Below are 25,116 nucleotides of genomic sequence, written 5' to 3'. Positions count from 1 at the left end.
GGCTAGCTGTTGACCAGTCAGCTCTTCATTAAACCAATCAGAAAGGGCCTTGGCAAAGATATACCTTCACAGTGTACAAAAGATTATCTCACAACAGTGGATAAATGAAGTCCTTTTTGATATCAGTTATTTACGAACATGTCTATTATTTTATACCACTCCCATGTAAATATCAAGCAAGAGGGAATGAGTTTTTAGGTTTGTAGTCTTAGCCATTTATAGTAAATTAAATGGTTCCTAGGAATAGCTGCCTATCTGTACCAGTTATTCAAACGCAATATATATGAAGCAATACAATCATTACCTGCTTGTGTGAAGCTAAAGGCTTCTCCCAGGAACTTGCTTGGATATGTAATACTATTAGGAAGTGAAGACTGGCAAATATTGCAGTTTTCTACAAAGGGCAGTGCAAAGTAAACACATGCCAGGAGTAACAACGGGAATAATTTAATAGTGGAGAATAGTGGAGAAATGTTTAATCCTGCCGTCTAAACTCGCAATCACTAGTTCTACTTTCAAAATGGCCTTTGGTGTCATGGAAATGATCACCTTCCAGGGCTTTATGATATGGTCCTAATGAAAACTATGTTTGTGTATGTCTTTATTAAGTTAAATTAATAAGTACTGTTTCTGTTCTTTTACAGTTCCACCAACAGTAGAGTTTGGCCCTGAGTACTTTGATGGTCTTGTTATTAAGTCTGGAGACAGCCTTAGAATTAAAGCTTTGGTCCAAGGGCGACCAGTACCACGAGTGACTTGGTTCAAAGACGGAGTTGAAATTGAGAGGAGAATGAACCTGGAGATAACTGACGTTCTTGGCTCTACCAGCCTCTTTGTGAGAGATGCAACTCGAGATCATCGTGGTGTTTATACAGTGGAAGCCAAAAATGTGTCTGGTTCTACGAAAGCAGAAGTTACCGTGAAAGTACAAGGTATTTCAAAATAATTCAGTATGATTTATGGCACTTGGGCTAGGGATATGGCTAATTCTACTTCAATGGACAAGAAAAGAGAAAGTAATTCTCAAAACTTTTCCTTACAGATTCACCCGGAAAGGTAGTCGGGCCAATAAGATTCACTAATATTACTGGCGAGAAGATGACCTTGTGGTGGGATGCGCCACTCAACGATGGCTGTTCTCCTGTCACCCACTACATCATTGAAAAACGAGAAACCAGCAGACTTGCTTGGGCGTTAATTGAGGATAACTGCGAAGCCCACAGTTACACTGCCATTAAACTAATAACCGGCAATGAGTACCAGTTCCGCGTTTCTGCAGTCAACAAGTTTGGTGTCGGCAGGCCACTTGAGTCTGACCCCGTGGTTGCTCAAATACAATACAGTAAGTTTCCAGTTCTACTACATTGTGTCATGTCATAAGAGTAACGTTCTAAGCGAGTGAATCTAACTGGTTTTCCCCCTTTACAGCCACTCCAGATGCCCCTGGAATTCCAGAACCTAGCAATGTAACAGGCAATAGCATCACCCTGACTTGGACAAGGCCAGAGTCAGACGGTGGCAATGAGATTCAACACTACATCCTCGAAAGGAGAGAAAAGAAAAGCACAGATGGGTGAAAGTGATCAGCAAACGACCGATCTCCGAGACAAGATTCAAAGTCACTGGTCTTGTAGAAGGCAACGAGTATGAATTCCATGTCATGGCTGAAAACGCTGCGGGTGTAGGACCAGCCAGTGGAATTTCAAGACTCATCAAATGTAGAGAGCCTGTTAACCCACCAAGTGCCCCCGCCGTGGTCAAAGTGACGGACACGTCCAAGACCACTGTGAGCTTAGAATGGGCCAGGCCGGTCTTCGATGGCGGGATGGAGATAATTGGGTACATAATAGAAATGTGCAAAGCTGACTTAGGGGACTGGCACAAAGTAAACACGGAGCCATGTGTGAAAACAAGATACACAGTCACTGATCTGCAGGCAGGCGAAGAATACAAATTCCGGGTGAGCGCCGTCAACGGCGCTGGGAAAGGAGACAGCTGCGAGGTGACTGGCACGATCAAGGCGGTGGATCGGTTATCCGCTCCTGAGTTAGACATTGATGCCAACTTCAAGCAGACTCACATTGTTAGAGCGGGAGCTAGCATTCGCCTCTTCATTGCCTACCAGGGTAGACCTACTCCTACAGCCGTATGGAGCAAGCCTGACTCTAACCTTAGCATTCGGGCTGACATCCACACAACCGACTCCTTCAGCACCCTCACGGTGGAAAACTGCAACAGAAATGATGCAGGGAAATACACATTCACTGTGGAAAACAACAGTGGTAGAAAATCGATAACATTCACCGTGAAGGTGCTAGACACTCCAGGGCCACCCGGTCCAATCACCTTCAAAGATGTGACCCGGGGATCTGCTACACTGATGTGGGACGCCCCTCTCCTTGATGGCGGGGCCCGAATCCATCACTACGTGATAGAGAAACGAGAAGCGAGTCGCCGCAGCTGGCAGGTGGTCAGTGAAAAATGCACTCGCCAGATTCTCAAAGTCGGCGATCTGACAGAGGGTGTTCCGTACTATTTCCGTGTTTCTGCTGAAAATGAGTACGGCGTTGGTGAGCCCTATGAAATGCCAGAACCAATTGTCGCCACAGAACAGCCTGCTCCACCTAGGAGACTTGATGTCGTGGACACTAGCAAGTCCTCTGCAGTCTTAGCTTGGCTTAAACCTGACCATGATGGAGGCAGTCGGATCACCAGCTACCTGCTCGAGATGAGACAAAAGGGGTCTGACTTCTGGGTGGAAGCTGGTCACACCAAACAGCTGACTTTCACTGTGGAGCGCCTTGTTGAGAACACCGAATATGAATTCCGGGTGAAAGCCAAGAATGACGCCGGCTACAGTGAGCCCAGAGAAGCCTTCTCATCGGTTATCATCAAGGAGCCTCAAATTGAGCCCACTGCTGATCTCACCGGCATCACCAATCAGCTCATAACTTGCAAGGCCGGAAGCACATTTACCATTGACGTGCCGATCAGTGGTCGTCCTGCCCCCAAGGTAACATGGAAACTAGAAGAAATGAGACTCAAGGAGACAGACCGAATGAGCATCACAACAACAAAAGACAGGACCACCCTGACTGTCAAGGACAGCATGAGAGGGGACTCTGGTAGATACTTCCTGACCCTGGAAAATACAGCCGGTGTTAAAACATTCACTATCACGGTGGTGGTCATTGGAAGGCCAGGGCCAGTAACTGGTCCCATTGAGGTCTCGTCTGTCTCGGCTGAGTCATGCGTCCTATCATGGACCGAGCCCAAAGACGACGGAGGCACGGACATTACTAACTACATAGTTGAAAAGCGCGAGTCAGGTACAACGGCCTGGCAGCTTGTCAACTCCAGCGTGAAACGCACTCAGATCAAAGTCACGCACCTCACGAAATACAAAGAATACTGTTTCCGTGTCAGCTCAGAGAACAGATTCGGGGTCAGCAAGCCTCTGGAATCGGCACCCATCGTAGCCGAACATCCATTTGGTAAGAAAAATAAAAACCAAATTTCAAAGTCTGTTGAAAATATTTTCAAATATCTCCACTGAATTTTAATAAAACTGTGTTCCTTCCATATTCCTGTCTCTATTTAGTTCCACCAAGTGCTCCTACCAGACCTGAGGTCTACTATGTGTCTGCCAACGCCATGTCAATTCGCTGGGAAGAACCCTACCACGATGGGGGCAGCAAAATCGTTGGTTATTGGGTCGAGAAGAAAGAACGGAACACCATTCTCTGGGTGAAAGAGAACAAAGTGCCGTGCTCAGAGTGCAACTACAAAGTGACAGGCTTAGTCGAAGGACTAGAGTATCAGTTCCGAACCTATGCGCTCAATGCCGCGGGCGTCAGCAAGGCCAGTGAAGCTTCGAGACCCATCATGGCTCAAAACCCAGTCGGTACGTCCAAGATTCCAAGGGGTATTTTCTACTCTTCCTGGTATTACAACCTTGTATTTCTAACCTTCTTTTGTATCCCTTCTAGACCCACCAGGTAGACCAGAAGTGACAGATGTCACAAGGTCAACGGTGTCACTCGTTTGGTCGGCCCCGGTGTATGACGGAGGCAGCAAAGTTGTGGGCTACATCATCGAACGGAAGCCGGTCAGTGAAGTCGGAGATGGCCGCTGGCTGAAGTGCAACTACACCATCGTCTCGGACAATTTCTTCACTGTGACCGCCCTCAGCGAAGGGGACACCTACGAATTCCGTGTGTTGGCCAAGAACGCAGCAGGTGTGATTAGCAAAGGCTCTGAATCTACAGGCCCTGTCACTTGCAGAGATGAATACGGTAAGAAACGGTCACCGTTTTCCACTCATCTTACGACACCTAAGTGGGTATCCCAACTGTCAGATATTCATTCAGGTTTATCTTGCCTATTAACAGCGCCACCCAAAGCTGAATTAGACGCCAGGTTACAAGGTGATCTGGTGACCATCAGAGCTGGTTCAGATCTTGTTCTTGATGCTGCCGTTGGTGGCAAACCTGAACCCAAAATCATCTGGACCAAAGGAGACAAGGAACTAGATCTCTGTGAAAAGGTCTCTCTACAGTACACTGGCAAGCGAGCAACTGCCGTGATCAAATACTGTGACAGAAGCGACAGTGGAAAATACACCCTGACAGTCAAGAACGCCAGTGGGACCAAGTCTGTGTCCGTCATGGTCAAAGTTCTCGGTAAGTACATCAAAGGCACTTTTTTTTTTTTTGACATCATAAAACTTTCAAATGCACTGCTCATCACGACTTGTCATCCTGCCTGTTTCAGACTCCCCTGGCCCATGTGGGAAACTCACCGTCAGCAGAGTAACCGAGGAGAAGTGCACATTAGCCTGGAGCCTTCCTCAGGAAGACGGCGGAGCCGAAATAACTCACTACATCGTAGAGAGGCGTGAGACGAGCAGGCTCAATTGGGTGATTGTTGAAGGAGAATGCCTAACTGTGTCCTACGTCGTGACCAGGCTCATCAAGAACAATGAATACACGTTCCGAGTGAGGGCAGTGAACAAATACGGCCTTGGTGTGCCGGTTGAATCGGAGCCAATTGTGGCCAGGAATTCTTTCAGTGAGTATTGACTTTTTAAGACACGTTGGTGATTAAAATGTTAATGGATCAATGAAGAGGAGCAGAAAGGCTCATAGTGATTGTGTACAATTCTGATCATTCTCTTTTGCATTCAATACGAACAGCAATTCCATCACAGCCTGGCATACCGGAAGAAGTCGGAGCTGGCAAAGAGCACATCATCATTCAGTGGACGAAACCTGAATCCGATGGCGGCAATGAAATCAGCAACTACCTGGTGGACAAACGTGAGAAGAAGAGCTTGCGCTGGACACGTGTCAACAAAGACTACGTGGTATATGACACCAGGCTGAAGGTGACCAGCCTGATGGAAGGTTGTGACTATCAGTTCCGGGTAACTGCAGTGAACGCTGCTGGTAACAGCGAACCCAGTGAAGCTTCCAACTTCATCTCATGCAGAGAGCCATCATGTAAGTCCTAAGAGCCAGACAGCTAACCCCATGCCAGCCAAGACCATAGGGCAGAAATGTTCCCATGTGGTATCCCCGGGAACTTCAGAATTTATGGAAAGCATATACCAAGTATAGATTTGTATTACTACTATGATCTTGAAATAGACATATAGCACTTTAACTGTTATTTATATTAGTGGTAGCAGTTAGCATTGCTGAAAACTGTTGCAGTATTTGTCTGGTTTATGAAAAGCAATAAGTTGTTTTATTACCAGTGTGAGATATATATCGTAAGTCTTGTCAGAGAGTGAAAAAAATAAGTTCTCCTGATAAGTATTGAGCAGGAAAATAAAGTCCATTTTGAGAAGAGGCTTAGGGAGACATAAAGTCCCCTAAAAAAATAAGTATTATATGGCCTTCAAAAATAACATAAAGGCAGCCGGGCGGTTGTGGCGCACGCCTTTAATCCCAGCACTCGGGAGGCAGAGCCAGGCGGATCTCTGTGAGTTCGAGGCCAGCCTGGGCTACCAAGTGAGTCCCAGGAAAGGCGCAAAGCTACACAGAGAAACCCTGTCTCAAAAAACCAAAAAAAAAAAAAAAAACATAAAGTCTTTTCTAGAGTTTGAGCTCAAGAACTACAAGGGACTAAAGAGGAGAAAGACAGGGTCAGATTCCTGCATTCATTAGACATATAGAGGGGATGTGTGCTATTAATCCAGTGAAAGAAGAGCAACTGAAGAAAAGTCCCTGAGAACAAGCTAAGAAAGGAACTGAACTAAGAGAATATACCACCTTTGCTAGCCAAAGTGAGAGAAAGAATAGATGCATCCCCAGAGGAATTAAATCTTGAAATAATTAGAGAAAATCTAGCATAAGTGTTGTCCTAGAGTATTTAAAAAATTAAAATCCTGTTACAAAGAGGGTCTTGGAAAGTCTTGAATGCCTCTGTGAGTCTTGAAAACATGACTGTAGTTCCCAACTCTTCCTTATTTGTGTGATGCCTCTATCTCACTTTTAAATTTCAGACACCCCTGGACCACCTTCCGCTCCAAGAGTTGTGGATACCACCAAGCGCAGTATTAGTTTGGCATGGACCAAACCCATGTATGATGGTGGTGCTGACATCATAGGATATGTCCTGGAAATGCAAGAGAAGGACACTGATCAATGGTGCCGAGTGCATACGAACGCCACAATAAGGAACAACGAGTTCACTGTGCCAGACCTTAAAATGGGTCAGAAATACTCCTTCAGGGTTGCTGCTGTGAACGTGAAGGGTATGAGTGAGTACAGCGAAGCACTTGCTGAGATTGAGCCCGTGGAAAGACTAGGTATTTAACATCGAAACTTGCACATGAATTATTTCTCCTCATCCCACCTGTTCATGAATTAATTACCTTTTGATATCTGCTTTCCAGAAATTCCAGATCTTGAGCTTGCAGATGATTTGAAGAAGACTGTAACTATCAGGGCCGGAGCCTCCTTGCGCCTGATGGTGTCTGTATCTGGAAGACCATCTCCTGTCATCACATGGAGCAAGAAAGGCATTGACCTTGCCAATCGGGCAATTATTGACAACACGGAGAGCTACTCTTTACTCATTGTGGACAAAGTTAATCGGTATGATGCTGGAAAATATACAATTGAAGCTGAAAACCAATCCGGCAAGAAGTCGGCAACGGTCCTTGTTAAAGTCTATGGTAAGTCGTTTCCTTAAAGTTGAGCTGAGCTGTGAGTAGAGACCTCAAAAGGTACACCTTGGTGTATTATTGATTACCTCACTAGAGGAAACCTACATTGATTATATTTCTCCTGTAATTAAAAAAAAGTATCAGTAAGCAATGAAGAGTAAACATGAATCTTTTCTTCTGATCTTTTTTTTTTTTTTAAGATACTCCTGGTCCCTGTCCTTCAGTGAGTGTTAAGGAAGTCTCAAGAGATTCTGTGACCATCACTTGGGAAATTCCTACCATTGATGGTGGGGCTCCAGTCAACAATTACATTATTGAGAAGCGAGAAGCCGCCATGAGGGCATTCAAAACAGTAACCACTAAATGCAGCAAGACTCTTTACCGAATATCTGGCCTGGTAGAAGGAACCATGTACTACTTCAGAGTGCTTCCAGAGAATATCTATGGCATCGGAGAGCCCTGTGAAACATCAGATGCAGTTCTCATCTCTGAAGTACCTTTGGTGCCCACAAAACTAGAAGTGGTTGACGTCACCAAATCCACCGTCACCCTCGCCTGGGAAAAGCCACTCTATGATGGCGGAAGCCGGCTCACTGGCTATGTTCTTGAGGCCTGCAGAGCTGGTACAGAGAGATGGATGAAAGTCGTCACTTTGAAACCCACAGTCTTAGAGCACACTGTCATTTCCTTGAATGAAGGTGAACAGTACTTGTTTAGAGTGAGGGCACAAAATCAGAAAGGTGTGTCAGAACCAAGAGAGATCGTTACGGCTGTGACTGTACAAGACCTCCGAGGTAGGTACTGAGCGCCCTATCATAGTAAAAATAAATGAAAACATTGAGGATTCAAGGCACTTCATCTTCAGAAATCGTATGTAAAAATAAATGCCTGATTTCTTTCTCACAGTGTTGCCAACAATTGACCTTTCTACAATGCCTCAAAAGACCATCCATGTCCCAGCTGGCAGACCCATTGAGCTGGTGATACCTATTGCTGGCCGTCCACCTCCCACTGCTTCTTGGTTCTTTGCTGGTTCTAAACTGAGAGAATCAGAGCGTGTCACCGTTGAAACCCACACTAAAGTCACCAAGTTAACCATCCGTGAAACAACCATAAGAGATACTGGAGAATACACACTTGAACTGAAGAATGTTACTGGAACTACCTCCGAGACCATTAAAGTTATCATTCTTGGTAAGGATGTGTGACCAAGTTACAATTTAGTCGTTAATGGTTGAGCACCAATTTTGATTTGAAGTAAAAATTCATCTCCTGATTTCTCTGTCTTTCACAGACAAGCCTGGTCCACCAACTGGGCCCATCAAGATTGATGAAATTGATGCTACATCAGTTACCATATCCTGGGAACCGCCTGAACTGGATGGTGGTGCTCCCCTCAGTGGCTACGTGGTAGAACAACGTGATGCTCATCGTCCGGGCTGGCTGCCAGTTTCGGAATCAGTGACAAGACCAACATTTAAGTTTACCAGACTCACAGAAGGAAATGAATATGTGTTCCGGGTGGCCGCCACCAACCGCTTCGGGATTGGCTCTTACTTGCAGTCTGAGGTCATAGAATGCCGAAGCAGCATCAGTAAGTTCTTGAACTTGCCCACCACGCCCCCTATATCTGAATTTAGACTCAGTGTGAAGAAAAACAGCTTGTAAAATTATGCCCTGGGTTTTCTAAGGTTTCTAAACAGTATTGCTTGGCAGCTCTCAACAGTGTTAGCTTTTTTTTTTTTTTTTTAATTTCTTTACTTGGTTGAAAGAAATGAAAAAGAGGGACTGGAGAGATGGCTCAGCAGTTAAGAACACTGGCTGCTCTTCCAGAGGTCCTGAGTTCAATTCCCAGTAACCACATGGTGGCTCACAACTATCCATAATGAGATCTGGTGCCCTCTTCTGGCCTGCAGGTGTACATGCAGGCAGAACACTGTATAAATAATAAATAAATCTTTAAAAAAAAATGAGTCTCAGAAAAAAAATTAGATGAAGAGAAAATGCATGCGAGGGAGTATAGATACTCCAATAGAAGAAAGTGTAAAATGTATGCTTAATATTTATAAAATTGAAGTAAATAGGATACAACAAAAATAGGGGAAAAAACACAAAGTGGAGGCACTGGGAAAATGGTCATTTGTCTTTCAAACTATCTAAAATACCAACTAAAACCGTGACACACACAAACAGGTTTTCTTTGTTCATGTTGTCATATTTTATTTTCCTCTGTCTTGCTACAGGTATCCCTGGGCCTCCAGAAACATTGCAAATATTTGACGTCTCCCGTGATGGCATGACGCTAACTTGGTATCCCCCTGAAGATGACGGTGGCTCCCAAGTGACTGGATATATTGTGGAGCGTAAGGAAGTGAGAGCGGATCGATGGGTCCGTGTAAACAAAGTACCCGTGACAATGACGCGGTACCGCTCCACTGGCCTTATTGAAGGCCTAGAGTATGAACACCGTGTTACAGCCATTAATGCCAGAGGGACTGGAAAACCAAGTCGTCCTTCCAAACCCATCGTTGCCATGGATCCAATTGGTAAATAGATTTCTTAGAAGCCAAGTTTATTGAGATATGATTTTTATGTGGTGAAATTCAACCTTCTGAAGTATACAGTTCTCTGAGTTCTGAGAAACACAGACTTGGAATTACCACCACAACAGAATATAGAATTCAAAAATGTGAAAAACAAAAATGCTAATAGTCCATATTTCAACAACACACTGAATTCGTTAGATAGTACAGTCAGTTTATCACCTCGCTCCAACTCTAACAAGTACACTTTTGTCCTTTTCCTTCCCAGCTCCACCAGGAAAGCCACAAAATCCAAGAGTTACAGATACAACAAGGACATCAGTCTCCCTTGCCTGGAGTGTTCCAGAAGATGAAGGTGGATCTAAAGTCACAGGATACTTGATTGAAATGCAAAAAGTAGATCAACGTGAATGGACCAAATGTAACACCACCCCAACCAAGATTCGGGAGTACACCCTAACACACCTACCTCAGGGCGCTGAATACAGATTCCGTGTCCTAGCTTGTAATGCTGGCGGACCTGGGGAACCTGCTGAGGTACCAGGAACAGTCAAAGTCACAGAGATGCTTGGTAAGATACATCACTGTTTACTTGCTGCTGGAATTGCCTTGTGACTTTTTCCTACTCCCCCATTCAAAAACAATAAATAAATAAATAAATAAATTGTAATCCTTCCTTTTTTCTCAGAATACCCTGACTATGAACTTGATGAAAGATACCAGGAAGGTGTCTTTGTCCGACAAGGTGGAGTCATCAGACTTACCATACCAATCAAAGGAAAACCATTCCCAATATGTAAATGGACCAAGGAAGGCCAAGACATTAGTAAGCGTGCCATGATTGCCACATCTGAAACACACACTGAGCTGGTGATCAAAGAAGCAGACAGAGATGATTCTGGAACTTACGACTTGGTTCTGGAAAACAAATGTGGCAAGAAGACCGTTTACATCAAGGTCAAGGTGATAGGGAGTCCCAACACTCCAGAAGGGCCACTTGAATATGACGACATACAAGCCCGCTCTGTAAGGGTCAGCTGGAGACCCCCTGCCGATGACGGTGGTGCTGACATCTTGGGCTACATCCTCGAGAGAAGAGAGGTACCTAAGGCTGCCTGGTACACCATTGACTCCAGAGTCCGAGGCACATCTCTGGTGGTAAAAGGCCTCAAGGAGAATGTGGAATATCATTTCCGCGTCTCAGCGGAAAACCAGTTTGGCATAAGCAAACCCTTGAAGTCCGAGGAGCCAGTCATACCAAAGACACCACTGAGTAAGTGCTCTTTCAACCACCAACTTATAAAAGGTGGTTTCTATGCTTACATTTCTTCAGACTACCAGCTCACAAGATCTGAGCTTGCACTCTGACCCATGTCTCCTTTTCGCTTGTATTTATAGATCCACCAGAACCGCCAAGCAATCCTCCTGAAGTACTTGATGTGACCAAAAGTTCTGTCAGCTTGTCCTGGTCTCGACCTAAAGATGACGGCGGCTCTCGAGTCACGGGCTACTACATCGAACGCAAGGAGACATCCACTGACAAGTGGGTCAGACACAACAAAACCCAGATAACCACCACAATGTACACTGTCACTGGCCTTGTTCCTGATGCTGAATATCAGTTCCGTATCATCGCACAGAATGATGTTGGCCTTAGTGAGACCAGCCCTGCTTCTGAACCAGTTGTTTGTAAAGATCCCTTCGGTAAGTGAAGTGTTTACGAAGGAGAAAAAAACAAAAACAAGCAAGCCAGTTTTTGCCTCTGCCTCTTTTCCACTAGTAAATCTAATTCCTTTCTCGATTATCTTAAAATTTTCAGACAAACCAAGCCAACCAGGAGAACTTGAGATTCTTTCAATATCCAAAGACAGTGTCACTCTCCAGTGGGAGAAACCTGAATGTGATGGTGGCAAAGAGATCCTCGGATACTGGGTTGAATATAGACAGTCTGGGGACAGTGCTTGGAAGAAGAGCAATAAGGAACGGATCAAGGACAGGCAGTTCACCATCGGGGGATTGCTAGAAGCTACTGAATATGAGTTCAGGGTTTTTGCTGAGAACGAGACTGGGCTTAGCCGACCACGGAGAACAGCTATGTCTGTAAAGACTAAAGCTAACATGTAAGTAGCCTACAGCTCTCTCTTAGAAACGAAACTCGTTAAAAGTAACTCTTCGTCTATTCTAAGTTAAACTGACAAGCTTTATTGGAGAATTCAGTTAAACCAAGCACTTTGATGTGTACACATGGCACAGCTGATAGATTTGATCAGAAGCCACCCCAAATACAAAATGCCAGCAGGAGATGTTAGGTACAATGAACTACATATTTTTCTGCAACCGTTTCTCCAGACTCTGATGCAATAAGCTTTTTGGTTTTGTTACCTCTTAGCAAGATTTGGAAGGTTAACAAGCATACCTCACATCAGTGAACCTAAGCAAGGACAAGAATCCTGTAAGCTGATCCCGAGAATTCTTATTCCCTCCAAACCTCATGATACCTCCTTAATGCCCTCCCAACCAAAAAGAAAGTCACAATATGACACAGTAGGATGATGTGCTCACTTAATCACCATTTCCCATCTTACCCTAGAAAGATAATTTACAGGCATCTTCGATGTACATCATAGCATCTATTTAAGTGTTAATCAGTAGGATAATCCATTGCTGACATGCACAAACAGATCACAGATTCAGTGGTGATGATGCATTTAACATGATCTTTCATCACGTGCAGCTGGAGAAGCTCCAGGAGTACGCAAAGAAATGGCTGACGTGACCACCAAACTAGGTGAAGCTGCGCAACTCTCATGCCAGATAGTTGGAAGGCCCCTCCCTGACATTAAATGGTACCGGTTTGGTAAAGAGCTCATCCAAAGCCGGAAGTACAAAATGTCTTCAGATGGTCGCACGCATACTCTGACGGTAATGACAGAGGAACAAGAAGACGAAGGTGTTTACACATGCGTAGCTACAAATGAAGTCGGAGAAGTGGAAACCAGCAGTAAGCTGCTTCTGCAAGCGGCACCACAGTTCCACCCTGGTTACCCACTGAAAGAGAAGTATTACGGTGCTGTGGGCTCCACACTCCGGCTCCATGTTATGTACATCGGTCGCCCAGTACCTGCCATGACTTGGTTCCATGGCCAGAAACTTTTGCAAAACTCAGAAAGCATTACTATTGAAAACACTGAGCACTACACTCACCTTGTTATGAAGAACGTCCAACGTAAGACTCATGCTGGGAAATACAAGGTTCAGCTCAGCAATGTCTTCGGGACAGTTGATGCCACCCTGGATGTGGAAATTCAAGGTAGTTTGCTTTTGCTTTTGGTACCACTCTTTTCAAAGATATTAAGAAACACACTGTGAGACCCACTACAATGTACCTTCTCTTGACAGATAAACCAGACAAACCTACAGGACCCATTGTGATTGAAGCACTACTGAAGAACTCTGTGGTAATCAGCTGGAAGCCACCCGCTGATGATGGTGGCTCCTGGATCACCAATTACGTGGTGGAGAAATGTGAGGCCAAGGAAGGTGCTGAATGGCAATTGGTGTCTTCAGCCATCTCAGTGACAACCTGTAGAATTGTGAACCTCACCGAAAATGCTGGCTATTATTTCCGGGTCTCAGCTCAGAACACCTTTGGCATCAGTGAGCCACTAGAGGTCGCCTCCATTGTGATCATCAAGAGTCCATTTGGTGAGCACAACCTGGTCCCTATGCTTCTTAGCTATGTGGTAAAAGTTTGTCCCCATTAAATTCTTTTGAGCAGAAATAAAGTTTGAGAGGGAATAGAAGACTCAGATAAAGTATGTTTTTCTCTAGCCGTAACTGGATGTTTCTATATCTTACAGGGAATGTACATATTCTGTTCCCTTCTTCTGATGCACAGAACTTTGGAGTCATTGTTTATTTAAAATGGGATTTTAAAAAGTAAAGCTATTTTACACACAACTAATCTTTTATTTATTTTTTAATAGAAAAGCCAAGTGTTCCTGGTAGACCGACCATCACTGCTGTGACAAAAGATTCTTGCGTTGTGGCCTGGAAGCCACCTGCAAGCGATGGAGGTGCAAAGATCAGAAATTACTACCTTGAGAAGCGAGAGAAGAAGCAAAACAAGTGGATTGCCGTGACGACCGAAGAGATTCGGGAAACTGTCTTCTCAGTGCAAAACCTTATTGAAGGTCTGGAATACGAGTTCCGTGTAAAATGTGAAAACCTAGGCGGAGAGAGTGAATGGAGTGAAATATCAGAACCTGTCACTCCAAAATCCGATGTCCCAATTCAGGCTCCACACTTCAAGGAGGAGCTGAGAAACCTGAATGTACGTTATCAGAGCAATGCCACTTTGGTCTGCAAGGTGACCGGCCATCCAAAGCCTATTGTGAAATGGTACAGACAAGGCAAAGAAATCATCGCAGATGGACTCAAGTACAGAATTCAAGAATTTAAGGGTGGTTACCACCAGCTCATCATTGCAAGTGTCACAGATGATGATGCCACAGTTTACCAAGTCAGAGCTACCAACCAAGGGGGATCTGTGTCTGGCACTGCCTCCTTGGAAGTGGAAGGTAAAAACAAACCCGTGAACACCAGTTTGGTATTAGACAAAGCGATTGTTAATTTGTGGGGCAAAGTACTATTCAGTCTTGCTAAATCATGTTCTTTGTTCTTTTACCTTGATTTAGTTCCGGCTAAGATACACCTGCCCAAAACTCTTGAAGGCATGGGAGCAGTTCATGCTCTCCGAGGGGAAGTGATCAGCATCAAGATCCCCTTCAGTGGCAAACCAGACCCTGTGATCACCTGGCAGAAAGGACAAGATCTCATAGATAACAATGGCCACTACCAAGTGATTGTCACAAGATCCTTCACCTCACTCGTCTTCCCCAACGGAGTGGAGAGAAAAGATGCTGGCTTCTATGTCGTCTGTGCTAAAAACAGATTTGGAATCGATCAAAAGACAGTTGAGCTGGACGTGGCTGATGTTCCTGACCCACCCAGAGGCGTCAAAGTTAGTGATGTCTCACGAGATTCTGTCAACTTAACCTGGACAGAGCCAGCTTCTGATGGTGGTAGCAAAGTCACCAACTACATTGTTGAAAAATGCGCCACAACTGCAGAAAGATGGCTCCGTGTGGGACAGGCCCGAGAAACACGTTATACCGTCATCAACTTATTTGGGAAAACAAGTTATCAGTTCCGAGTAATAGCTGAAAATAAGTTCGGCCTGAGCAAGCCTTCAGAGCCTTCAGAACCAACTGTTACCAAAGAAGATAAGGCCAGAGCCATGAATTATGATGATGAGGTGGATGAAACCAGGGAAGTCACCATGACTAAAGCATCACACTCTAAAACGAAGGAACTCTATGAGAAATACATGATAGCTGAAGATCTTGGACGTGGCGAGTTTGGAATTGTCCACCGTTGTGTTGAAACATCCTCAAAGAAGACATTCATGGCCAAATTTGTTAAAGTCAAGGGAACTGACCAGGTTTTGGTCAAGAAAGAGATCTCCATTCTAAACATTGCTAGGCACAGAAACATCTTATACCTCCACGAATCATTTGAAAGCATGGAAGAACTGGTTATGATCTTTGAATTCATATCAGGACTCGACATATTTGAACGCATCAATACAAGTGCCTTTGAACTGAATGAAAGAGAAATCGTAAGCTATGTTCGCCAAGTCTGCGAAGCACTGGAGTTCTTACATAGTCAGAATATTGGCAATTTTGACATTCGACCAGAAAATATCATTTATCAAACAAGAAAGAACTCCACTATTAAAATAATAGAATTTGGTCAAGCGCGTCAGCTGAAGCCAGGAGACAACTTCAGGCTTCTGTTCACTGCCCCCGAATACTATGCCCCTGAAGTCCACCAGCATGATGTTGTCAGCACTGCCACAGACATGTGGTCACTTGGTACACTGGTGTATGTTCTGCTGAGTGGAATCAACCCATTTTTGGCTGAAACTAACCAACAGATGATTGAGAACATCATGAATGCTGAATATACTTTTGATGAAGAAGCATTCAAAGAAGTTAGCCTTGAAGCCATGGATTTTGTTGACCGGCTCTTGGTGAAAGAGAGAAAATCTCGCATGACAGCATCCGAGGCGCTGCAGCACCCATGGCTGAAGCAGAGGATAGACAGAGTCAGTACCAAAGTCATCAGAACATTGAGACACCGGCGTTACTACCACACCCTGATCAAGAAAGACCTCAACATGGTGGTATCGGCAGCCCGCATCTCCTGTGGTGGGGCCATTCGCTCTCAGAGGGGAGTAAATGTGGCTAAAGTTAAAGTGGCATCCATTGAAATCGGCCCGATCTCTGGGCAGATCATGCACGCCGTTGGCGAAGAAGGGGGAAATGTCAAATACGTATGCAAAATCGAAAATTACGATCAGTCCACCCAGGTGACCTGGTACTTCGGCGTGAGACAGCTGGAAAGCAGTGAGAAGTATGAAATCACCTATGAAGATGGAGTGGCCACCATGTACGTCAAAGACATCACCAAGTTTGATGACGGTACCTACAGATGCAAAGTCGTCAACGACTACGGTGAAGACAGCTCTTACGCAGAGCTGTTCGTTAAAGGTGTGAGGGAAGTGTATGACTACTACTGCCGCAGAACCAAGAAAGTCAAGCGCAGAACAGACGCAATGCGGCTCCTCGAAAGGCCACCAGAATTTACCCTGCCTCTCTATAACAAGACAGCCTATGTGGGGGAAAATGTCAGGTTTGGAGTAACTATCACGGTCCACCCAGAACCTCGTGTGACCTGGTATAAATCAGGCCAGAAAATCAAGCCTGGTGATGATGAAAAGAAATACACATTCGAGTCTGACAAGGGTCTTTATCAATTAACAATCAACAGTGTGACCACAGATGACGATGCCGAATACACCGTGGTGGCAAGGAATAAATACGGAGAGGACAGCTGTAAAGCAAAGCTGACTGTGACTTTACATCCACCTCCAACAGACACCACCCTCAGACCCATGTTCAAGCGGCTACTGGCAAATGCGGAATGCCATGAAGGCCAAAGTGTCTGCTTTGAGATCAGAGTATCCGGCATCCCCGCGCCAACATTAAAATGGGAGAAAGATGGTCAGCCGCTGCCCCTCGGGCCCCACATTGAAATTGTCCACGAAGGCTTAGATTATTATGCCTTGCACATCAGGGACACTTTGCCTGAAGACTCGGGTTACTACAGAGTCACAGCCACGAACACAGCTGGATCCACCAGCTGCCAGGCTCACTTACAAGTAGAACGGCTGCGATACGTCAAGCAAGAATTCCAGAGCAAGGAGGAACGTGAGCGGCACGTCCAGAAGCAGATTGACAAAACACTGAGGATGGCTGAGATTCTCTCTGGAACGGAAAGTGTGCCCCTGACCCCGGTAGCCCAGGAGGCTCTGAGAGAGGCTGCCATTCTTTACAAACCAGCCGTGAGCACCAAGACTGTCAAGGGAGAATACCGGCTGCAGACGGAGGAAAAGAAAGAGGAGAGAAAATTCCGCATGCCTTACGAAGTCCCAGAGCCCCGCAGGCTCAAACAAGCCGCAGTGGAAGAAGACCAACGCATCAAGCAGTTCGTGCCTATGTCTGACATGAAGTGGTATAAGAAGGTCCGGGATCAGTACGAAATGCCTGGGAAACTTGACAGGGTCGTCCAGAAAAGACCCAAGCGCATCCGCCTTTCAAGGTGGGAGCAGTTCTACGTAATGCCTCTCCCCCGGATTACAGATCAGTACCGACCTAAATGGCGGATCCCCAAACTATCGCAAGACGATCTGGAAATGGTGAGGCCAGCCCGCCGGCGCACCCCTTCTCCTGATTACGATGTTTATTACTATAGACGGAGGAGGCGCTCGCTGGGTGACATGTCGGATGAGGAGCTACTCCTCCCCATGGATGACTACCTGGCCATGAAACGGACAGAGGAAGAGAGGCTGCGTCTTGAAGAAGAGCTTGAGCTGGGCTTCTCAGCTTCGCCCCCCAGCCGAAGCCCTCCGCGCTTTGAGCTGTCTAGCCTGCGGTATTCTTCTCCGACAGCTCGTGTCAAGGTGGAGGACAGAAGAGATTTCAGATACTCGACCTATCACGTCCCTACAAAGGAGGAAACCAGCACAAGTTATGCCGAGCTGCGGGAACGGCACGCCCAGGCCTCGTACCGGCAGCCAAAGCTGCGGCAGAGGATCATGGCTGAGAAGGAGGAAGAGGACTTCTGCGGCCAGTGACAACCACCCAGCGGCTCTCGGAATACAAAAGTGAGCTTGACCACATGGCAAAGGAAGAACAGTCTAAAAAGAAATCAAAGCGACAGCGACAAGTGACAGAAATAACAGAAATTGAAGAGGAATACGAAATCTCAAGACGGGCTCAAAGAGAATCGTCCTCATCTGTGTCCAGACTACTGAGGCGCCGGCGCTCCTTGTCTCCGACTTACATTGAGTTAATGAGACCAGTGTCCGAGCTGATCCGATCCCATCCACCACGCGCTGAGGAGTCCGAAGATGACGTAGAAAGAAGATCTCCCACTCCAGAGAGAACTCGCCCACGTTCTCCCAGCCCTGTGTCCAGCGAGCGATCTCTCTCACGATTTGAGAGGTCTGCCAGATTTGATATCTTTTCCAGGTACGAGTCCATGAAGGCTGCCCTGAAGACTCAGAAGACATCCGAAAGGAAGTATGAAGTTCTGAGTCAGCAGCCTTTCACACTTGACCACGCCCCTCGAATCACACTGCGCATGCGTTCCCATAGGGTGCCCTCTGGCCAAAACACACGCTTCATCTTAAATGTTCAGTCTAAGCCGACGGCTGAAGTTAAATGGTACCACAATGGTGTCGAACTCCAAGAGAGCAGCAAGATTCATTACACCAATACGAGCGGGGTCCTGACCTTGGAAATCCTGGACTGTCATACTGAGGACAGTGGAACCTACCGGGCTGTGTGCACCAACTACAAAGGCGAGGCATCTGACTACGCAACCCTGGATGTAACCGGGGGAGATTATACCACCTACGCATCCCGGCGCAGAGACGAGGAGGTCCCCAAGTCAGTCTTCCCTGAGCTGACAAAAACAGAGGCCTATGCGGTGTCATCGTTTAAGAGGACATCGGAGATGGAAGCTGCTTCTTCGGTCAGGGAAGTCAAGTCACAAATGACGGAGACAAGGGAAAGTCTCTCGTCCTATGAGCATTACACCTCTGCGGAAATGAAGAGTGCCGCCTCCGAGCAAAAGTCGCTGGAGGAAAAATCCACAGTGAGAAAGATGAAGACGACCCTGGCGGCAAGAATTTTAACCAAGCCGCGGTCCCTAACTGTCTATGAAGGCGAGCCTGCAAGGTTTTCTTGTGATACAGATGGGGAGCCGGTACCAACTGTGACCTGGCTGCGTGGAGGACAAGTGATAGGTACTTCTTCGCGCCAGCAAGTAACCACCACCAAGTACAAATCGACCTTCGAGATTTCTTCGGTGCAGGCGTCCGACGAGGGCAGCTACAGCGTGGTGGTGGAAAACAGTGACGGCAAGCAAGAAGCCCAGTTCACGCTGACCGTGCAAAAAGCCAGGGTGACTGAAAAGACTGTGACATCACCACCCAGAGTCAAGTCTCCAGAGCCTCGAGTCAAGTCCCCGGAAACAGTGAAGTCTCCCAAAGAGTAAAATCTCCCGAACCAGTGACGTCTCATCCGAAAGCTGTGTCACCCACCGAGACTAAGCCCGCACCGGCCGACAAGGCTCAACAGCTCCCAGTCTCGGCCCCACCAAAGATAACTCAGTCCCTGAAAGCAGTAGCTTCTCAAGATATTGCAAAGCTGACCTGTGCAGTTGAAAGTAGTGCACTGTGTGCCAAAGAGGTCACCTGGTACAAAGACGGCAAGAAACTCAAGGAAAATGGGCATTTCCAATTTCATTACTCAGCAGATGGTACCTACGAACTGAAAATTCATAACCTTAGTGAGTCTGATTCTGGAGAATATGTTTGTGAGGTCTCTGGTGAAGGAGGAACTTCCAAAACCAGCTTCCAGTTTACTGGACAATCCTTCAAGAGCATTCATGAGCAGGTGTCAAGCATATCAGAAACTAAGAAAGCCACTCAGAAAACTGCTGAGTCAGCAGAAGCCAAGAAAGCTCAACTCAGAAAACTACTGAGTCAGCAGAGGCCAAGAAGTCTGTCCAGAAAACTGCAGAGTCAGCAGAAGCCAAGAAGTCTGTCCAGAAAACTTCTGAGTCAGCAGACACCAAGAAACAGGAACCAACAGCCCCTGAATCAATTTCCTCGAAGCCAGTAATTGTTACTGGGCTACAGGATACAACAATTTCTTCAGACAGTGTTGCTAAACTTACAGTTAAAGTTACTGGAGAGCCCCAGCCAACTGCCACCTGGACAAAGGATGGAAAGGTAACCAGTTCTAAAACGCCCTTTAACTGTTTCCTAGAAAAATCTAATGTCTCCTCACTCACCCCCAACTCCTCAAGAAAGTTCTAGATTAAGCCATGCTTTAAAACCCCAATGCTTGCTTTCCACAGGCTATTGTGCAAGGCGGTAAATACAAACTCTCCAAAGACAGAGAAGGATTCATCTTAGAAATCCTCGAGACTGCGACTTCGGATGCTGGCCTTTATGCCTGTACAATAACAAATTCTGCTGGATCTGTGTCCTCCAGCTGCAAGCTAACAATAAAAGGTAGGTGGAGTTTTGCTTATAACTAATGTTTCCTAGAGAGCACTATTAAAACAAGTTTCTAACACACAACATACACCCGTGTGAAAAACCTTCAAATCTAGAAACACCAGTTTACAGTTAATATATGCCTCTGTAGTAGCATAAAAGGTGGCATGATGACATGCAGTGCTATATAGATTTCACAGATCTTACAATCTGCTCTCAGGAATAGTTAAGAATAAAGTCAGGCAGGTCTAGTACCTTTGGCCTATAATCACTACACTGGGTTAGAGCAGGAGGGTAAGGAATTCAAGGTCAGCCTCAGTTATACAATGAATTTGAAGTCAAGCCTCAGCTCTATGAGGCCCTGGCTCAAAAAATAAAATAAGTAAAATTGAGTGAATACATAAAATGTTAGTTGTTCTCTGAACTGTGATGCTTGCCGTTTTCCAAGGAGCACAAGGTTGGTGAATGGGCTACACTCATAATCCCAGTAAAATTAGAGCATCTGTCTTTCAAAAGATAATTTTTCAGTTGCTCAAAAACTCCAAAGTCCACACAATCTAAACCTTTGTCTACCCTGTTCAAGATGTGTCCCCTCAAGTCATAAGAATCATCGTCAACTTAGCCTGGTTTAAGAAACCACTGCACAATCTCAAGAGTCCTGTGTGACAAGTTCCTACAGCTGGAGCTAAGGTGGAGTTGGTGTTACCAACACCGCACACAGAAGCTGACATTTGTTTCAGGCTCTGTATCACATAGTAGAATCTACAAAAGTAGAGAGGGAAGTCACTTTCCAGTTAAGTCTACTTACAGAGGTCTCTTATTTATTTATTTATTTACTTACTTACTTACTTACTTACTTACTTGCTTACTTACTTACTTACAATTTATTTATTAGCTGTAAAAGACACCGAGGCACAGAAAGTATCTACCCAGAAGACCTCCGAAGTTACATCTCAGAAGAAAGCAAGTGTCCAAGAGGAAATTTCTCAAAAATCCCTAAGTTCTGAAGAAATCAAGATGTCAGAGGTAAAATCTCATGAGAAACTGGCCATCAAGGAGGAAGCATCCAGAGTTCTGATTTCTGAAGAGGTCAAGAAATCAGCAGCAGCCTCCCTAGAAAAATCCATTGTCCAGGAAGAAGTCACCAAAACCTCACAGGCCTCAGAAGAAGTCAAAACTCATGCTGAGATCAAAGCATCATCCACTCAGATGAACATAACCGACGGCCAGAGAGTGACTCTGAAGGCCAACATTGCTGGTGCCACTGATGTGAAATGGGTACTGAATGGCACTGAGCTCACCAACTCAGAGGAATACAGATATGGAGTGTCCGGCAGTGACCACACCCTCACCATCAAGCAAGCAGTCAGAGAGATGAAGGAATCCTCACCTGCATAGGCAAAACCAGTCAGGGAATTGTCAATGTCAGTATGACTTGACCCTGAGCAAAGAACTCTCGGATGCTCCAGCCTTCATCTCACAACCCAGATCTCAGAATATTAACGAAGGACAAAGTGTTCTCTTTTCTTGTGAGATCAGTGGGGAGCCGTCCCCTGAAATTGAGTGGTTTAAAAACAACCTGCCAGTAAGTTTAAGTTATGGATATATATTGAAGAAAATGTAAAATATCGTGTCTCTAGCTAAAGACTTCATTGCCTTTTCTCCACTCTTTTAGATTTCCATTTCTTCAAACGTCAGCGTGAGTCGCTCCAGAAATATGTACACTCTTGAAATCCGAAATGCATCCGTAAGTGACAGCGGAAAGTACACAATTAAGGCCAAAAACTTCCGTGGCCAGTGTTCAGCCACAGCCTCTCTAACAGTCCATCGTAAGTACATCTTTGCCATTTTCCTTATGACCTCAGGGTGGGGTGAGGTGAGGCTTGCTTGAGTTTTAAGCACAGGAAATTCTCAAAAGACCTTGTGAAAATCCACGTGTAAGAGAAAGAGGCATCGTGTGTGAATTCGTCCTCATAATCCATTTCTCTAAACAGGAACTTTGGTAAGTTAAATTTTGGAAGTAAAGCTACCCACAGCCCTGTAAAAAACTTTCCAGACTATCGTGTGTTAATTGCCTTATACACGGCTAATCATTTTTCTCTTAAGTGACTTCTAGCACCTGCATGTCATGTTAGAAACTTAAGGATCATTTCTCGGAGCCATTGAGCTAGCTCTTGACAGATGTATGTGTATATGTGTATTTGCTTACGCTTCGACAGCAAACTGTTTGGATTGTGTTTCCATGTGTGCAAGGGCCCATTCCCGTTAAGTTGGTGTCAGACATTGTCACCAAATAACCCGATGTCTCTGATGTCCCCTGTGTCTCTGCTGTGCTCCACAGCTCTAGTGGAAGAACCGCCCAGAGAGGTGGTGTTGAAAACCAGTGACGACATGAGCTTGCAAGGAAGCTTCTCGGCTCAGTCAGTCCAAATGTCTGCCTCTAAGCAAGAGGCCTCGTCCTTCAGCAGCTTCAGCAGCAGCAGCGCTAGCAGCATGACTGAAATGAAGTTTGCAAGCATGTCTGCCCAAAGCATGTCCTCCATGCAAGAGTCCTTTGTAGAAATGAGTTCCAGCAGTTTTATGGGGAAGTCTAGTATGACGCATCTGGAAAGCTCAACCAGTAGAATGCTGAAAGCAGGCGGAAGAGGTGAGCGAGAAAACGTCCGGTAGAGGGAGCCAAGCCACATGGCACAGGATAGTTGTAGTGCGGCGGTTCTCAACCTTCCTGATGCTGCGGCCCTTTAATACAGTCCCTCATGTTGGGGTGACCGCCCCCCAACCATAAAATTATTTCCGTTGCTACTTCCTAACTGTAAATTTGCTGCTACTGTAATGTAAATATTTGGGGAGATACAAGCTTGCCAATGGGGTAGCAACCTAGAGGTTGAGAACCACAGTTTTAGTAAATTCAATAGAAAGTGAACAGGATTTCTTGTTTCAGTGATCCTAAAACTTTTCTGTTGCTGTTCCATAAAGGGATTCCACCTAAAATTGAAGCTCTCCCATCTGATATCAGCATCGATGAAGGCAAAGTTCTAACGGTAGCCTGTGCTTTTACTGGGGAGCCTACTCCAGAAATAACATGGTCCTGTGGTGGAAGGAAAATCCAGAACCTAGAACAGCAAGGAAGATTCCACATTGAAAACACAGACGACCTGACGACCCTCATCATCACGGACGTACAGAAACAAGATGGTGGACTTTATACCCTGAGCCTAGGGAATGAATTTGGATCTGACTCTGCCACTGTGAATATTAATATCCGTTCTATGTAAGAGGGCCGGGGGGCTCTTATACTCCACATTCATAATCTTTCACAAATGATTCACATGGACTAATCTTTCTGACCTGTAAATATTTTAAGTAGTTTTGTATCCATCGAAATGAGTCACAGTTCCAAAATTATGCATTTCAATCCTTTCATACTTGTTGACCTGAGAATATTTGCTAATGACATGTACATACTGTATTTAGCCGGACTCACGGTTATAAAGTTTTGTACCATTTATTTTATGACATTTTACACTGTAACTTTTGAAACTAATCATTGGTAGGAGAAAGTTTCTTATGGATTATGGAACGAATACCCTGCCAATACTTAATCAATCGTTGTGCCTCAACATACTGTTGATGTCTAAGTATGCCTCAGTGGGTAGAGAAATTCCCCACTGAAGATGTCCTAGCCACCTAAAAGAGGATGCTGCTGTGCATGTCCCCGACATGCACACTGATACCTATTGAATCAGAAATGTAAGGCATTGGTGATGTTTGCATCTACCCTCCTGTAAGCAGCACTTTAACGTCTTACATTTTTCTCTGATGATGTCACACTTAAAATTATCATGACAAATATACCAGAGCAAAGTGTAACGGCCAACACTTTGTTCGCTCACTTCACACTGTCTCTGTCATAAAGAGTGCCTGGGTAGCTTGGAAAAAGTACCATCTCCTGGCCATCCCCTCGTTTAACCAAGCTACTCAAGTATTCCTATGCCAGAGCAGTGCTCACTCCTGGAGGTCCCGGGTGCAGCCAACGCCTTGTGTGGTAGTTCTAAATTTCAATTACACCTGAAACTGGGCAACTAAGAAATGAGCCACAGCAAAATAATAATATGAATAATAAAATAACAACAAAAGACGCTGTCGTTATAACAACAATACTACCAACTGCCCACAAAAAAAAAAAAAATCAATTTGATGTAGTCCTTTTCATGCCGACATAAGTTCAATTGGTAGTTATAAATGTTGGACCTCCTTGAGATTAAAAAGAAAAAATAAAGCAAGCTATCTGCACCTCAAAATGTGTGCCTGGTTGTTTTCTGTGCAATTCTGGGGAGGGAATTATAGCTTCTACATAGCATGGGTCACCATAGACAGGATAGGGAATGGCAAATTCCAAACAGCCAGTGTTAAAAACTTACTCAAAGCAAATGTTTACATCGCTCTATTGGATGAATTCAACAATTTTGTTTTAAAAGCCTAGATAGAGTTCTCAGAATAAATTTATCCATGAATGTTTGTCTTCTACAATTATGAAAAACAATAGTTCCATGGTTAACAACTCAACTAAATCGACTACTACAGCTACAGAGGAAATAACAGGTCTTAGGACTAGAGAGCTTAAATAGTGCAGTTAGTTCTCTTGGCCTTCTAAAAACAACTGGTAAGCTGGCGTTATGGCGCTCAGCGGTTAAGAGCACTAG

The 25,116-nt window shown here is 45.1% G+C and overlaps 1 protein-coding gene across 1 annotated transcript in view; it reads left to right on the top strand.

Moving 5' to 3' along the window:
• The window catches only part of Ttn (titin), a 274,219-nt gene extending 249,586 nt beyond the window's left edge, over nucleotides 1-24,633 (top strand). The window contains 33 exon segments of the mRNA XM_037204900.1: nucleotides 645-932; nucleotides 1,043-1,342; nucleotides 1,429-1,563; nucleotides 1,566-3,494; nucleotides 3,602-3,904; nucleotides 3,990-4,295; nucleotides 4,392-4,682; nucleotides 4,774-5,070; nucleotides 5,196-5,501; nucleotides 6,509-6,814; nucleotides 6,902-7,183; nucleotides 7,375-7,968; nucleotides 8,081-8,368; nucleotides 8,469-8,768; nucleotides 9,418-9,720; nucleotides 9,986-10,288; nucleotides 10,406-10,990; nucleotides 11,116-11,421; nucleotides 11,537-11,833; nucleotides 12,449-13,027; nucleotides 13,117-13,422; nucleotides 13,704-14,297; nucleotides 14,415-17,957; nucleotides 17,960-19,393; nucleotides 19,396-19,832; nucleotides 19,952-20,143; nucleotides 20,272-20,428; nucleotides 21,309-21,773; nucleotides 21,776-21,832; nucleotides 21,835-21,998; nucleotides 22,089-22,242; nucleotides 22,755-23,060; nucleotides 23,390-24,633. Of these exon segments, the coding sequence (XP_037060795.1) occupies nucleotides 645-932; nucleotides 1,043-1,342; nucleotides 1,429-1,563; nucleotides 1,566-3,494; nucleotides 3,602-3,904; nucleotides 3,990-4,295; nucleotides 4,392-4,682; nucleotides 4,774-5,070; nucleotides 5,196-5,501; nucleotides 6,509-6,814; nucleotides 6,902-7,183; nucleotides 7,375-7,968; nucleotides 8,081-8,368; nucleotides 8,469-8,768; nucleotides 9,418-9,720; nucleotides 9,986-10,288; nucleotides 10,406-10,990; nucleotides 11,116-11,421; nucleotides 11,537-11,833; nucleotides 12,449-13,027; nucleotides 13,117-13,422; nucleotides 13,704-14,297; nucleotides 14,415-17,957; nucleotides 17,960-19,393; nucleotides 19,396-19,832; nucleotides 19,952-20,143; nucleotides 20,272-20,428; nucleotides 21,309-21,773; nucleotides 21,776-21,832; nucleotides 21,835-21,998; nucleotides 22,089-22,242; nucleotides 22,755-23,060; nucleotides 23,390-23,688 (16,406 nt within the window). The 3' untranslated portion in view covers nucleotides 23,689-24,633.
• The last annotated feature ends 483 nt before the right edge of the window (nucleotides 24,634-25,116 follow it).

This window comes from Peromyscus leucopus, chromosome 4 (genome assembly GCF_004664715.2).
Source record: "Peromyscus leucopus breed LL Stock chromosome 4, UCI_PerLeu_2.1, whole genome shotgun sequence".
NCBI classification, from domain to species: Eukaryota; Metazoa; Chordata; class Mammalia; order Rodentia; family Cricetidae; genus Peromyscus; species Peromyscus leucopus.
This window is presented reverse-complemented; position numbering and strand designations above follow the sequence as displayed.